At 30.7% G+C, this 16,163-nt stretch overlaps 1 protein-coding gene across 2 annotated transcripts in view; it reads left to right on the top strand.

The window, feature by feature from the left end:
* Nucleotides 1-16,163, top strand: part of LOC118182863 (agrin-like) — a 1,858,472-nt gene that overhangs the window by 1,223,210 nt on the left and 619,099 nt on the right. For both annotated transcript variants that reach the window (XM_085810649.1, XM_085810648.1), the window contains exon 5: nt 14,432-14,647. In XM_085810649.1, coding sequence (XP_085666775.1) covers nt 14,432-14,647 — 216 coding nt within the window. The remainder of the gene's footprint in view (nt 1-14,431; nt 14,648-16,163) is intronic.

Raw genomic sequence — 16,163 nt, 5'->3', positions numbered from 1 at the left:
AACTGCGCCAATCAAAATTTCTTCCCCCTGCTGCCTACAGGATACAATTTAACTTTTCGAAGCCAATTGTAGCCAAAAGGAAAATAAAAATAAATAGATAGAATTACATATCACAAGAACAAGTAAAAAATATCTAACAAGCAGGCTAATTACTTGAATAAATGCGATAGCTAACAAAGAAAATAAAAGGTATTGGTGAACATACATATTAGCATTAGAAACATCTTTCATTTAATATAATAATATCATAAATTAAATAATTATAAATTAAATAATGCACCTATATACCAAATTTCGTAGCCGTGGGTTTATTAGATTACGCGCAGCGCGAACGAAAGACACACACACACACAGACAGACTCTTTCTTTTATTATATGTAGAGATTACGAACGATGACCTTTTTCCCCGTTCGTCTACAGTAGAAAAAGGAAATTAAAATAGGTTGTTACAAATTAAAAAGTTCGCCAAGTGAATTATTCTAGGCGCAAACAAAAAAAAAAAAAAAAAAAAAAGGGACCAAGGTAAATTTTTAAATTTCTCCATAAATTTCGCACGAAATTTAACAAAATTTAATATTTAGGCATAATATGAGTCGTAGAATCGAATTATGGAAGTCATTTAAAAAACAAAGTCCGATTTTGTGTCACAATACCTACATTGGAACCTTTCTGTATATAGCATATCCTAATTCGCTCTTTCGAGACATGAAAAATGCAATATGAATTTCGTAAATCGGCCCAGTAGAACGAGAGATATACTAGAACTGTCACATTTCTTTCTTTTCCTTTTTCTTCCCCGCAGTGTACGTGCCTCGCACTATGGAAAAACAACATCGTTTAGAGCCATCTAATTTTTCATACATATAGTTCTCCACGGAACACGTGCCGAGTGTGGTACCTTTACACCATGAATTCACACAGAAGAAACTCCTTTTGATGGGCGACTGGGGATTAAGAGAATCAGCCGCCAAATCTTGGCGGTGAAAAATCATCATCCACCACCTTTTTAGTTCGGGCGCCACATTCTTTATGCTATTTTCAAGCAGGAGGCATGAAAAATGAGCAATGCCCTCGCCGGTACTCGAACCTGGACCTCTCGAATACGCACTGAATGTGCTACCGTTACACCACATTTGCATGCACAAAGGCGAGAGAAAATTTTTATAACCTTTCAGTTTTAATCCACGAATTTGGCTGTTTGAATGAAATTACCTCGGTTAAATATTTATTATCTCCATGCGCCGACGTGTTGCTGTTCAGTAAAGCCTAAGATATTTAGTTTTTCTATTACTGAGTAATAAACCAACTTAAAAGCGGTAATTCTTCAAAATTCTTCAAAATATTTCTTTTACTTTTTAATCTGAATTGATTTAAATAAAAATGCATTTAAATCATGAGATGTCGAATTAGAATTATTTAATACTTTTTTTAGCTGAACTCATTTAAATCAGTATATGTATATTATTTTTAAGGTAAATCTTTTAGGCGGATTGCCGCTTCAACAGTTAGTTTCCAAAGAAATAATATAGCAAATGTAACAATAGTATGGCAATCCTTAACTCTATCGGAAATTCTAAACATATACTGCTTTTAAGTAGTTTGCAATTCTGCTCTTGAATTTTATGAGGAGCAAGTGCGAAGAAAGGAATGCTTAATAATAAAGCTAAATATACAAACTGTGTTAGTAAGAATGAGCCCAACAGCAGATTGCTAACCTGCGATGCTTAGTTACAACCTAAAAAATTTTGAGACCATTAAGAGGTGCAAAATATCGGTAAAACGTTGCAAAGTTCCGGCATTTCCAACAGCGTTATTTAGAATCAGTCTTAATCTGAGTTTTTCCAATGCTGATGGGTAACGAAGCTTTACACAATTATGAAAGTAATTTTTATCGTATCTGCGATAACGCTTTTATATTAACTTAGGTCTGTCAATGTCTTTCACTTAATTTCATTGTAAGACTATCATGAACGTATTGAGTAGAATTTACAGAAGTTATTACATTATAAAAGAAGCAGTTCAGTACTGAGTCATGGTCAGAAATTATGAAGCTGAGTATTCCGTAATCTTCTTTGTTAAGCTTCAATTGCTGTTCTTGTCATAAATGAACAAAAGACAATACAATATACCCTCCCTCATTTCACATATCGTTACACAATTTTTATGCTGTTTTATATATAACTTTCAGGGCATTAAATGTTGTATATGTACAATAAATTAGATAACGTACAAGTACATGGGATGGAATAGGAATGTGCAGAGTCCATAAATTTAAGTGTTTTGATCATGCATATGGAATTGAGTAACAGACTAGCTAGGAAAGATATGGGATTACTGTGTATTATAAGAAACACTTGCATTTGCTTATAATTGAGTAACAAGCATGTAGAAAGTTTGTAGCCTGTTTTTCTATGCATTGGCATGTACATTTACAGGAAAAGGCAGACGAAGATTTCTTTAATTACATCGAATGACAGGCATTTTATTCCTAAAGAATGAGGTAAGATACATACTAACCCTTTGACTACTTGACGGGATATATATGTCCCACTAAACGTTTAAAATTATTGCTGGGTTAAGAAATACTCAGAATCTCCTGACTCCTGAATGTTAGGGATCATCTTTCAATAGTTCGAAAATCAAGACGCCGCTATAATCGTTGTACACAAGTGAACATAGAGAAAATGATAAATATGAGTTGCCAAATGTGTAATGCTGGGTCATGCAAAGACTGCTTTACCCTGTATGGTATGATGTAAATCTATTTCATATAATAAAGTTTTCCAGAATAATAGGTGTGCTTATCACACCGTCGATCACTACGTATGGGACATATGTATCCCACCATTAACTACAGCTAGGACATATGTGTCCGAGCCTTTGGTTTGAAAATCGTTTGTCAAAAAACTCACAAATGTTAAATTTACCTTATTTATGGCATACTTTTTTCACTTGGATAAGAAACGGGGTAAAAAAATAATTCGTAGTCAAAGGGTTACAATTAAGGAAACATGATTTTAAAACTGTTGTATTTTATTACGATAGTGCAATTACATTTTCGGTTAATAAGCAATTTCATTGTAACTTCTAGTGTATTCCGACTGCATGTATCATATTATATTTTGCCATTAATTTCTCAAGAGTTTTATAGATCTTCTTCTAAACCTTCGGCATTGATGCACAAACTATGTCTTTTCTGAGCAGGTGCTTTTACAAACATAACTTAACATTTTAATTACCGATGATATAATAAATAAATATCAAACTAAATAAATATGATATTTTATAATACAAATATATTATAATCACCTTGCCTACAAAACTAAAAGTTTGTGTCCTGGAGGTAAATTTCAGTATTTATATTCATTGGCTGACAATCATTTGTAAAATTTTAGTTGTTCAAAATTAGTTTTCAAAAAGTAAAAAAAAAAAATTACCAAGAGAGAAAGATAAGCCTCAAATATTTCAATAAATTATAAATATATATTTCAATGCATCCATCACAAGTGAATTTTTCTATTCTCAAAGGACAGTGAGTGTTACATTCCTGACGAAAATTTTTAATTACGTCAAGTTATTATTTTATAAGTTTTTAAAAGTTGCTTTTGCGTGTGTTTGTTAATTTGCATTTAAAAATTGATTCCAAGTACAATTTTACTAAGTTCGACAAGGAATTTTTCAAATACATTTATGGAAAATTATAATTAGGTTAATAGTTTAAAGTAAAAATTATATATCCAACCATATTTTATAACTATTTACTCATTTTTGTAATTAGAAGAATTAGATATGAAGTAAATCAAATAATCTTTACTATGGAACTAAAATTGCTTCTATTTATTTTTTATAGATTGTAAATTACATAATACATTTCTGAATAGTAAACCTTAATTAACATCGTACTTCGTGTTTACTCCTATTATTATTATTAATAATTTTCACTATTCATTTTACCTTTATTCAATTAGTAGATAAAGTATGTGATTAAAATCTTTGTTGGAAGATCACCATTACTAATGGTGGAAATGATGTATTTTGCATATAAATATTCTTAGTAGGAAGTTTAATGATTATACAAACAGACTTTATGCAAGCAAAATATTGATATAAAATAAATGTTTTATTTTTTAATTTTATAAATAACTATATCATAATATTCCTATATTATGAGCATAAAAAAACGATGTTTTTATATTCTCACATGAGCAAAAATAAATGAAAGATTTCAGCTTAATAGATAATTAAATAGTTAATAACTATTTTCTAAAGAAAATTGCTTCTAAATTTAACAGCAGAAGAACTATTTCTCCTCTGACTTTATGGAAATTATGTGCAATAAAAATTATAAAACTGGAAGGAATTTTAAGACAAACTATGAACATGGAAAATTTTATCAATGAGATTTAAGGGAAAAACATACATACGTATATGTTTCTGGCAGATGGCGAACACCAGAAAGTCTAAAATAAATTTTTCATTAATTATTGAAGAACATTTTAGCTAGTTTATTGGTAAAGTAAACATGCCTTTCTTACTCTTCCCTTTAAATAGTTTTTTTAAAGAAACTGACTTATGCATTTCATTAATTAAAAATTAAAAATATATAAGGTATTTTTAAAACACTTGATGTATTTTTATGATAGCACAATGACTAGGTAGAATTTCAAAATTATGTCAGACATTTATTTATATAAAAAAGGTTTTAGTTGCATTTTTTCGCCCTCTCTCGAAAAATGGTAATACTTGTGTATATGCTGCGAATTAATATTCACTACACGACCTAGAAGCACATGATAAAGAAGACTCCTCAGTAATCAGTAATCAGTCTCCTCAGATCATGATAGTAAGATAAGTAAATAAATAAAAGTATAATATATTATTTTACGTAAATATTACATTAATGTTGTGTAAAACGTGTAATACTTAATATGTAAAGCTATGACACAGGAGTCAAAGAATCGAAATTAAACTCAAAGGAACAGCTCTGAGAAAGCTAAAAGAGGAAATTACTAAGGCTCCGCAGGAGCCAGATTTGCGGCTAGAGTGGGAGCGATGAAAAGAACGAATAATGAAGACTCCTCAGGAATCAGATCCGCGGCCAGAGTAGAAGGGATAAAGAGAGCGAATAATCACTACTCCGAAGGACTCACATCTGCCACTAGTTAGTGAAAGAAGCACCCGAACGCTATCAGCTGGGAATTCAAGGAACTAATTCCTATAATCTACATACTTTAAACACATCCTCGCTGTGACAGATGGGGAAATAAGAAACTCCATCCATTTGCAAACATGGATGATCAGTTTCGCTGAGATGCATCGGTTTATTTAATGTTTTGTTTTTTAAACACTAGATGGAACACAAGCAAACCAAAAGCACATATATACATACATACATAACACACATGCACACATAAAACATACGTCAGAGACGTCTCCGGTAAGTAAGAAAGATTGCTAGTTTTTTACATTAAGAAGAAATATTTTTTCCCACGCTTCCCATAACAGCTCTCGGTGAATTGTTAAAGAACTCCCGTTCCGATTTCGCCGGAGCAGTGATCATTCGTTCGGTAAAGTGAATCGGTTCCGGAGCTGATCGTCCATCTCTGCTACAGACACGAAATGCACAGTTTCACATATTCAAAGAATTGTATATAGTGAAAGCAGCAAAACAATAGATTATAGTTTAGCAACCCAATAAGTGAGAAAACAGTATCCAGATGAGACTGCGATTATGGTTCTGTTTTATATCTGTTGGTTCAGAAAGCGTTTTAGTTCGCAAATGTTACTATTAGCTGAAAGGTTACGCAAGTGCATGCGTCATGAGCCTTTATGCAAAAATCATAATACAAAGATTAATTTTAAATGACACATCTCAAAAAGATTCCTTTTAAGAATGTTACTGATTTTAGGATAGAAAGTAGTAAAATGATCAAATTTAGAAGTAGACTTAAGACGCTTAGGATTTTATTTTACATTCGCTTTATCTTATACAATGCCTCTTCTCCCTTCAAACAGAAAAAAAAAATGTCTTAACGATATAAACCTGTTTTTAGGGAAAGTTGTAAACGCATTAGGAAATGAAAAGAAATATTACTGCGCAACTAGAGACGAACGATAGTCTTACTGCTACAGCAGGTGAGAAAGACATTTTCAAATTCAACAAGAAAAAAAATTAAGAATATGATATTGAAATAGATAATTACAATTTGATAAAAAATAAAATATGCAAATCAAAATACTGAAAGCAGAATAAAAATATTATAAGACTCGGAAATGTAGTCCCATTGTTTTCAACAAAATATAACTTAATTTCCCCCTACCTGTTTTTATCGAATCTTGTTAAATAATAAAATGCTAGATATAATAACCACGAAAAATTAGATTTCAGAAAATAGAAAATTACTGCCATTATTTTTTAAAGAATCTTTTCAGTGCATTTCAAGGAATAATCTATACGTTTTTCTTCTATCTGAAAGCTTCGTTTAGAAGAGTAATTTGTTTTCTAGAAAAAGAGCATTATCATTTATTATATGGAATTCATTAAGCTTTTTTATTTGAAAGTGAAACTAAATTCATTTTGCCAAATATTAATAAAACGTAAATTTATTGGTAGAGAAATCTGGCTTTATTTCTTTAAGGTAGTTCACTATCATGCACTGATCTATATTAAATTTGCGAATGGTATTTTATTACTTAAAAATACGCAAGTCTTTAAAATTGCAACAGCTATTAGTTCCATTAGATTTAGTATCAATAATTCCTACAGCTGATAAAAAATTGACGTAAAAATATTTTGGAATGAAAGAAACAGTAAAGATAAATTTATTTTTTCATAAATTTAAGAAAAACATAACGTAAATTTGAAAAAGGAATAATTAAATATTTTCAGTTGTGCCTTTTTCCTACAATAAGTAATATTACATTTTTAAAAACATTTTTGTTACTTCTGAAAATTATTTTCATTTATCGTACGTTCAAATAAAATTCGGTACTTATTTAAAAATAATTTTCTTGCGTTCTATAGTTTTTTTATTGCAGAATGCGACAGACTCTTGATTATTTAGCATATCATAAAAATTTATTACACATTAGAAATTAATAAAGTAATACATAATAATTATAGTTGTAATATTAATATTACAACTGTAACATTTGAGACCTTGCTTCGAAGTGAACCTCAATTCTCAGAAAAACAAGTCTGGTTAATCCAATTAATCCTAATTTAAACATGAAATTAACTAGTGTTTTCATGAAGCAATTTGCCACTGATATTATTTTCTTAGGTATTTTTTAATAGCTGGTATTATTTTCTTAGCTATATATCGCATTTCACAAATTTTAGCTAGTACGCTATGTATCATAATGATCGATAATTGCATATTTTAGTTCCATTTGTTTTAGATAATCGAGGCTATAAAATAATTCGGTTGTTGAAAACAGAAACATTGAAAGTGTAATCTAAATTTCTCGTTTCATAAAAAGTGACTCTTTCGACTCAAATATTGAATTGATTGCCATTTATATTAAAATTTATTTTATTTATATTTGTTAATTATATATTAGTCTAGAATGATAATAAATGCAAAAATATAGTTATATCTTAGAGTAGCAATGAAGTCTTTAAAAACCATCTTACGACGAGGCAACAACTTTTCCATTGATCCGTAACTTATCAAAGTCAGAAAGGCTACGCTTGCAATGAGTGCCATTAAATGCAACGCTTTACTTTAAGGGCAGTTAACACCGATCCATCTATCTCCACAAATCTCCAGTTTAGTGGTGCTTAAGAGGTGATTAAGGCTGGAGATACTGGACAGCGACCGACACGGTATTCAGGGCCTTGAGTCTAGATGCCAGTTTAATGTTTAATCAGCACCAGTAGACGTTGAAGAATGAGGTCGAGGCACATATATCTTATGGCGGTTCACGGTTTAGGTTATATGGTGCTGTTTCGGAAGGACACAAACTAACCTTCAGTTTCGCCTTCTATTAAGATAAATTTATCTGCTGACCTGTAGACCGAGAAATGCTGGATTTCTGTAAAGGCTGCAAATCTCCCTTTTAATGAAAGTGCACAGATTAAATGAAAGAGTTCTAACTGGCTAATGAGAAATTAACGCTCGGAGAAGCAATGTGAGATGCATTCAAAACTCTCTTTCAGGTGTTCCGATTTAAATTGCAGCTATTTTATATCGTGGATATTACGGAAATATATTGCTAATCCTTTCAATTTAGGTAGTTTGTAATTTTAGTATCTCTAAATCAAGGCGGAAATTAACAACGCCAAAATTAAGTGTTTTTTCCCCTTCTAGTAGTAAATTAAGCAGAATAATTTGTAAAATTCAATCTTTATTAAGAGAGAATCAGCATAATGACAGGTGGCTAAATTTTTGCCCTAAATTTTTAAAACTTTATCACACAATTGTTTCTTCAGTTTCTGTTTTTTCCTCCAATATATTTCTCTTTCCTGTTTCATTTATCAGTTTCAATCTGTCAATTTAAATGAAGTGTTTCCTGGCGCAGCCAATTTCTATTTCTTGAAGATAGCCAACAGTCGTTCTCGACAAAGAACTACATTTTACTATAAACCTAACGTGAAGCCAAGCTTGAAATTTTCCTGAATTTGAAACAACTTTAATAATTTCACTAAATGTTAAGTAAGCTTTCATAACTTATGTTGTTGTTGTTGCTGCTTATGCTCGCTTGTCTGACGTAGTCAGCATAAGCCCACGAAATTCCTCGTGGCAAGGAGCGCAAGATTACGCCTGCCGTTGGCAACAACCTTGACCGCCTTTCAGGTGACTGTGCCATTTAACTCAGTTCCGCCCCCAATTTTGATGGAGATCCTCCTGGGGGGGGACGGTCCGAGGGTCTCCCTCTCCTTTCACGTTCCGCCAAACCACAAGAGAGGACATTCGGCTCCCAACATTTTTAGAGTGCCGCCAAGCTGAACCGACACTATACATTTACAATTATCCATGCCTTCTCCGGGATTCGAACCGAACAGGTATAGTATAGTGCTCAGCGACGCTAATCTCTATACCGGTTAGCGGCCATAAATTATGTATATCATTCTATTAATATAAATTGCCTAATAAAACCAGCTTCAGTGTTTCGAAGTTTTAGCGCATTAAAGATATTTTTAAAAAAGGCTTAATTATTTACTATTTTAAGTTATTAGAACTGTGCGTTGATTTTTTGAACACGTCATCTCACTTTGACTTCTTGGACACGTTTGTTTTTTGATTTTATATGGAAATATGGGTTGCTAAATATTACTTACTAAATATACCAAAATGACTTTGTTTTATTTCACGTGTACTGTTGATCATCTGTTATAAAACTCATTTGTTTTGGGGAAAAAAATATTAAAACGTTTTTGTAAAAAGTTCTAAAATTGAACTCACATAAGTATTCGGAAACTTTCAACAAATATTTTTTTTTTTTTTTTTTTTTTTTTTTTTTGATAAAAAAACATGAAACTAGTGGGGGCATTCAATATTTAGCTCGAAAAACCTTTCTCGTATCCTAATTTTTTTATGAAGGGATGTTCCATTCTTTCATAAGAATTGCTTTCAATAGAACTTTCAACTTCCTCCATACATGTTCGATAGTATTTAAATCTGGAAAACATCTGGTAACTTTAAGATAGTTGTATGATAGCTAACATTTAGGGTCTATGTTTAAAATCTTTATGCTGGTAAATATCCTGATAATACATATTTTGTCATTCCAAATTTTCTTACAAATGCTTTCAGGTTTTTTTTTTTTTTTTTTTTTTTTTTTGTATAATTGTGAATATTTATTATTTTCGACAGAAACTAAGTGTTCTATCTTAGAAGCAACATAACATACCCAAACCATTATGCATCTATCCTCGTGTTAAACACTAGTTAATAAGTTACAACGCCATCAAAATGCCATCCATTTCCGGTTTATTTATTTATTAGGCTTTCATTACACAGCATTTCGTCTATCGAATCCAAATATATTAAATAATGTTTCATCTTCAAAATCGCCCACCAGCGACCTAGCGGTAACGTCGCTGAACACTGGTAGTTCGGTCCGAGGTTCGAATCCCGCGAACGGGCTTGTTGCATGGGTGTTTTCGTGGTTTTCCCATGTGTAACGTGTATACGAGCCAGTTTCCCTTAAAACGTCCTCCACGAAGGTATTCCTCCCTTAAGGCAGATAGCCCTCGAGTGCTTTGCCTAATAAATTAAACCAACCAACCATCTTTAAAATCTTGATTCATCTGCAAATATAACATTTTTACAACATGATAAATTTTCTCTTATCTTGGACTTTGCGGACGCCAGATATATTTTCTTTGTTTCCTTGTTGAAGAAGAATTTCCTTCTTGCAGATCGTCCATTGTAACCATGTGTCCTAACCACTACTCTAACAGTTATACAGTCACCTTTTATTGAAAACTGTTCTTCTAAATATCTTGCAAGTATTACAGCACTAATTTTAATATTTTGTTTCATTTGTGGTATGATAAATTTTCTTTGCGTTACCTTAGAATGTGATCCAGACTTCAGTGCATTTTCAACAGTTCTATGCCATGCCTGTCCTTTTATAGCATTAACTATAATTGAGTGATTTATATCAAGGCTATTTTGGGATATTTATGATATTTTTATTTATCTTTAAAGTGATAATTTGTCAAATTTCTAACAGAAATTGTCACTAATCTGTGGCATCTTGCTACATGCACTTCAGATATAGGAGGCGTTGATAATTTTTCTAAACAGTTAATAATTTCCAAATCCAGACGATAATTCTTGTGATACATTTTCATCTAAAACAAAAAAATATATATATATATACCAAGAAGCCTAGTTTGCTGAAACATCTGAACAAAACATTCATGTGCCTGAATCACCATGGGAGTTCCTTATTAAAATTTTTTGAATAACTTGTTTTATTACAAAAAATAGTTTGATGATATTTATTTTGTTTCAAACAAGACTTAAAATAGAGAATATGATATATTTAAAAATTAGGAGTCTGTGTTTCAACATTTAGTGTAAGGTCCACGCAAATCAGCTGAGTCACTTTAATTGCATGTTACATAGCTTAGTGTAATGTATATAGTAAATTGTACGGTAATATTTTTCGCTTCCTCGTTCATATTTGAGAAGACGTGCATGTGTTATCACAAAACGCAAATGAGCAACTAAGAAGCCGCGTTAAATTTGAAAACGCATTTTCATTTCTAATACATACATTTAAGGTACGTGAGTTCTTAGTGGATACTATATAAATGGTCTAGTAATGAATATTCTATATTTTAAACAGATATACATTAGGACTTTATAGATAGAGATAAGGACTAATTGATTTAAGTCCAGAATGCCCAGTTTAGTTTCTGTATTGATATACTGAGGATAAATAATTTACCGATAATGGCTACTACAGATGAATTTAAACTTAAATTTGCTTATTAAATAATCGAAGAAGCATTAGCATAACTAACCTGTTCATAAATCTTGTCTCCCCGTTATGGTCATGTAGTTTATTTATTTATCTCTTGTCCCTCTTCCACTGATAACATTTCCAGAATTTAAAAAATTTTTAATTACATACATAAAAGTATTTCAAAACTTGGTATGAAAATTTCTATACCATTCTTTTGATAGTGCATATAGCATTCTTTTGATAGTGCATATAGCATTCTTTTGATAGTGCATATAGCATTCTTTTGATAGTGAATACAGTTCAAATTGTTCCCAATCACTGACTTGCAAGATTTTAATTTATTAACAAAGTTAGTTGTTGATGATGATAATAGTAAAAATAATAATAAAGAATTCTCTGAATTTCTATCTAGATATTATTTAAAAGGAAATTAGACAATAATTTTCTCATAGTATTACTTTAAAAATTTGAACATTATTCACGAGCTGGAACTTCAGGTTCCATCTAAGATAATTTACAGCTATAACAAAACCTAAAATAAAATTTCGGAGGAAACGTTTCATGAATATGAAACATCAAACAAAACATTAATATGGTATATCTTCAACCTTTGAAAATATATGAAAAAACCGTTAGGATACTTCTCCAATTTTGAATAACAGTATTTTTACAATGATTGCTCAACTCAGCAGAGGAAACTAGAATTTGGTTCACGTTACTAATTAGGATTCTATGACGTTCTACCACAGTATGGGTTATGATAAAAATTCTAAACAATTTTAACTGCTATTTAAGTGTTTGCTAATAGCCCTCAGAAATAGTACCAAAACCAACTGCTATCACAATTAAAAATCAGAAAATTTTAGACAATTAAAAAAAGGTTTAAATTTACTCTTAAACTGAGTTTATTGAGTTCTCACCATGCAAGTATCAATACAGATTGTATTGATACTTGCATACATATATTGAATTGATACTTAAACATAGTGCCAAGCACACAATATATTCTATCGAAACAAATTCAAGATAGCTTGTTCTTTAACGCATATTTAAGCAAACAAAAGAAATGTAGAATCTTTTTAATCAAAGAATAGAATAACATATTGTAAATTTCTAGTAAGTTGAATAGGAAATTTGTAGACATTATAAATTAAACGTTTGCAGACATAAGATATTAAACGTTTTTATTGGCTGCGAAATATTTCTACTAAATGAAAATTGAAACTCTATCTTATAACCTCAAGACAGACAGATGTAAGCATTATTTAACTTGAGTAAGCAAAGTTTCATTAACTTTATTATTAATGTAGACATTTATGTAGCTAGATTTTGAAATGCAGTAGAAGGTCTTAGACGAATAATAAAACATTAACTCTAATTATGGCCCTTAAATGAGACTACATCGCACTCAGATCTTATATTCCGCACAAATGGAGCATGACTGCATGAACTTTGAAAGAAAAAGATGAATTTATGGCAAAAATAAAATACAAAATTGAAAAAATATGGAGAAATGACATGAGTAGATATAAAGACTGGCTGATGATTGCTGGTTGCAATCGTTAAACACTGGACTGCAGCCAGCAACATATTAGCAGGTAATAATGATCCAAGGAAAATTATTATTTTTCCATCTCTCTTTGGCAGATATGTTAAATTAGGAGGTATGTATAATATTAATCTGACAGCTGATATTTTATTTAAGCATAAAAAGGCTACGAGATTTAATTATAATGTGAATGAAAAAGATATAATCGTCTTGATTACCATAGAATATCTAAAATAGTGCATCTTTACTGTTTAAAAGGACTTATCCGATTGATTAGTTCGATTAAAACTTTAAAGACGCTTCATGAATATATTATAAATGTGCAATTTGCACATTGTCGGCAATAGAACATAATCATGAATTTTGATTATGATAATTTTTTTTTGTATAAACGTTGTTTAGTGTTGTGACGCTTGGGGAAAAGTCGGCTTATAACCTTTTATATATTAATGCCTTGATACAAATCTGGGAAATGTGTGCATCTCTTTTTAACTCAATATGAAGCATCAAAATAAGCAAGCTTATTTATGAGGCAAAGTGAAAGCTCCTTATCGATTTGACATGATATCAACGATATATCCGTAGTATGTTATTATACTGTATTGCTAGAAATTTTGGAGACTTTCATTTCAAGGATAACCTTGTAATTCAGGTGTATTCAACCCTTTTTTGCCCTATGCATCCCTTTCATCACTGCTCTTCTCCTTTCCAAAACTTGGAAAAATGTTACACGTTTATTTAGATTTTAATTATTTAACGTGTTTCATAAATTAAACAGCAAAAAGAACGAGAACATTTTTGGCAAATACCAAAACTTGAACAGACTTAGCTTTTTCTATTCATAAATTAAAACTAAATACTTAACACCTGAATAAAAGCCTGACCGCAAACCCCTGAAAAGACGAAGCCCTAAGGGGACTTTTCCCATTGTTGAGAACCCTTAATGTAAGTAAACTTCGTATAATGAGGGTGAAAAATGTTAAATGATTTTTTATTTTGAATTTTAAGAAAGTCCCAGCAGCAGATGTAAAAGTACATTTAGTTCTTTACCAATGGAAAAACTATAATTCTTTAAAAATGGAAAGCCGGTATAAAGTTTTCACAAGATGATGAATACCAGAAATGGATTTGGAAAAACAGGAATGCATTTTGCAGCATTGACTAATATTTGGGGAAACAACTTGCGACATAAAATGTAAGAGCATTAAAAGATCTTAAAATACACAATTCTTAGAAAGTCTCCTGTGCTATGCTATATCGGTATGTTTCCTTACTACCACAAACTTACGTTTATTTTTCTTTTAGTTAAATAAGATTATAAATCCATTAACAGAGCATCTTTCACAGTGGCTTGCATCTTCTAAAGCGATATAATTTATTTATAACTGCAAATAAACTTATTCTTTACAGTAAATATATTTTCGATAGATTAAAATATGTTATCGTATTCTATTTTAGATCCATGTGAAGGGGTGGAATGTCCTTCATCCCAAGTGTGCCAACTTGACGAACATCGGAATCCCATTTGCAGATGTAATGCCTTGTGTTCGCCAGATCTGAGGCCAGTTTGTGGATCGGATGGAAAGACGTATACGAATGAATGTACATTAAGGGTTGAAGGATGCAAATCAAGAAAGATTATTCGGATTATTTACACAGGAGAATGCAGCGCAGGTCAGTATTCGCTTAATTAGTTAAAGTCTGGTTACCAGCTCTGTCTCCGAATAATAAGCAATGGTCTGATTTTAAGATTTTCCATCAACGTTCATGAATGACATTTATATTAATTCGAAAATAGAATTTCTACTTGCTATAAACTTATTTGATTGTACAATATTATATTGAAGTACGCTTCAGTAGGTTGTGCAGCACTACACCAAGTAACTACAAAATGCCTTTGAGTAATGTACATTAAATATTACTGATACTGCATTTTTTATGTTATTTAACGTCTCTTAAATATAAGGTGCATTGCTAATTATAAGAAATATTTTTCTGATATATCTACGAGTTAATTAAAATATTCATGAATTTAAAATTTAACCTTTGTATTCTGAAACGATTTTAAAAACAGCTTTTGTTTTATACTTGAAAAAACCACTTTCATCACGTAGTTATAATCGCATTTAATTTAAGCCTTCCTTCACGAAGTATTTGCCAATTGTTTTTCCGCAACGTTACAACACGCATTTGCTTCATATAATAGAATTATATATCAGAAAGGAAGCGGAATAGAAGTTTGCTATATCCGCAGGAATTCATTAGTTCTTTATTCCTTTTCTGATTGGTAAATATCAGATTCCTAATCACGAAAATAAGAAAAATGTATATGTCGAAAACTTGTCACGTACTAGTACCAATTATTTCGCAACTCAGAAGTATTAATTAGATATTTTATTAATTAGACATTTATATAAAATATTTATATTCTTAAATATTCATGTTTGTAAAATTCCAAAAAGAATGAAGATAATACGTCTACTTTGTTTTTGGTGCTGTTAAGAGTAATACATAGTAATAGATAGGCTTGGTTACTTACCAAAGGAGTGTACTTGATGTATCCGAAGCATAAATTTTAAGCTGAAACTTCGTTGAGCTTTACAAAACAACAGGGTATGCTAGCCTATGGCATTTGAGGGAAAAAACATATAAAGAATAACAGGCAATTAACTTAACGTTTTACATGCCGCATTATAATCCAGAAATAAAAGTCACAGCTGATTCATCAAATTCACATTAGAATACATCCATAAAGACTATAAAACAAAAAAATTTCCATAAAAAATTGTCTATGATTTCGCGGATGTTCCATTTTTGGAACTTTGCCATCTAACGCTGTCTTTTTTTTTTTTTTTTTTTGTTTCTCTTCATGAAAACAAAGCATTGTATGATGAATATTTTAAAATTTTAATCTGTAATAACGATTTACTGAACAATTTGATGTGAAATTAATAAAATTTAAGTAAACTCATAAAAAAATTACATATTTTTTAATTAGCGTACTATTTTATAAGAAATGCAATGTTAAAAGTTTAAAGAAACAATAAAAACAAATTTACACTGACACAAGCTTGACTAACAATTACTTAATATGTATAAATGCTATTTTAAAAATATAAAATACCTTACTGATAAAAAATAAAATATTTTATCCTTTAGAAAGCGCGTGGGATTTGAACCAGTAGCACAA

Source organism: Stegodyphus dumicola, chromosome 2, assembly GCF_044657685.1.
Source record: "Stegodyphus dumicola isolate Sdum_Otavi_A_Nest chromosome 2, ASM4465768v1".
In the NCBI taxonomy this organism is placed as follows: domain Eukaryota; kingdom Metazoa; phylum Arthropoda; class Arachnida; order Araneae; family Eresidae; genus Stegodyphus; species Stegodyphus dumicola.
This window is presented reverse-complemented; position numbering and strand designations above follow the sequence as displayed.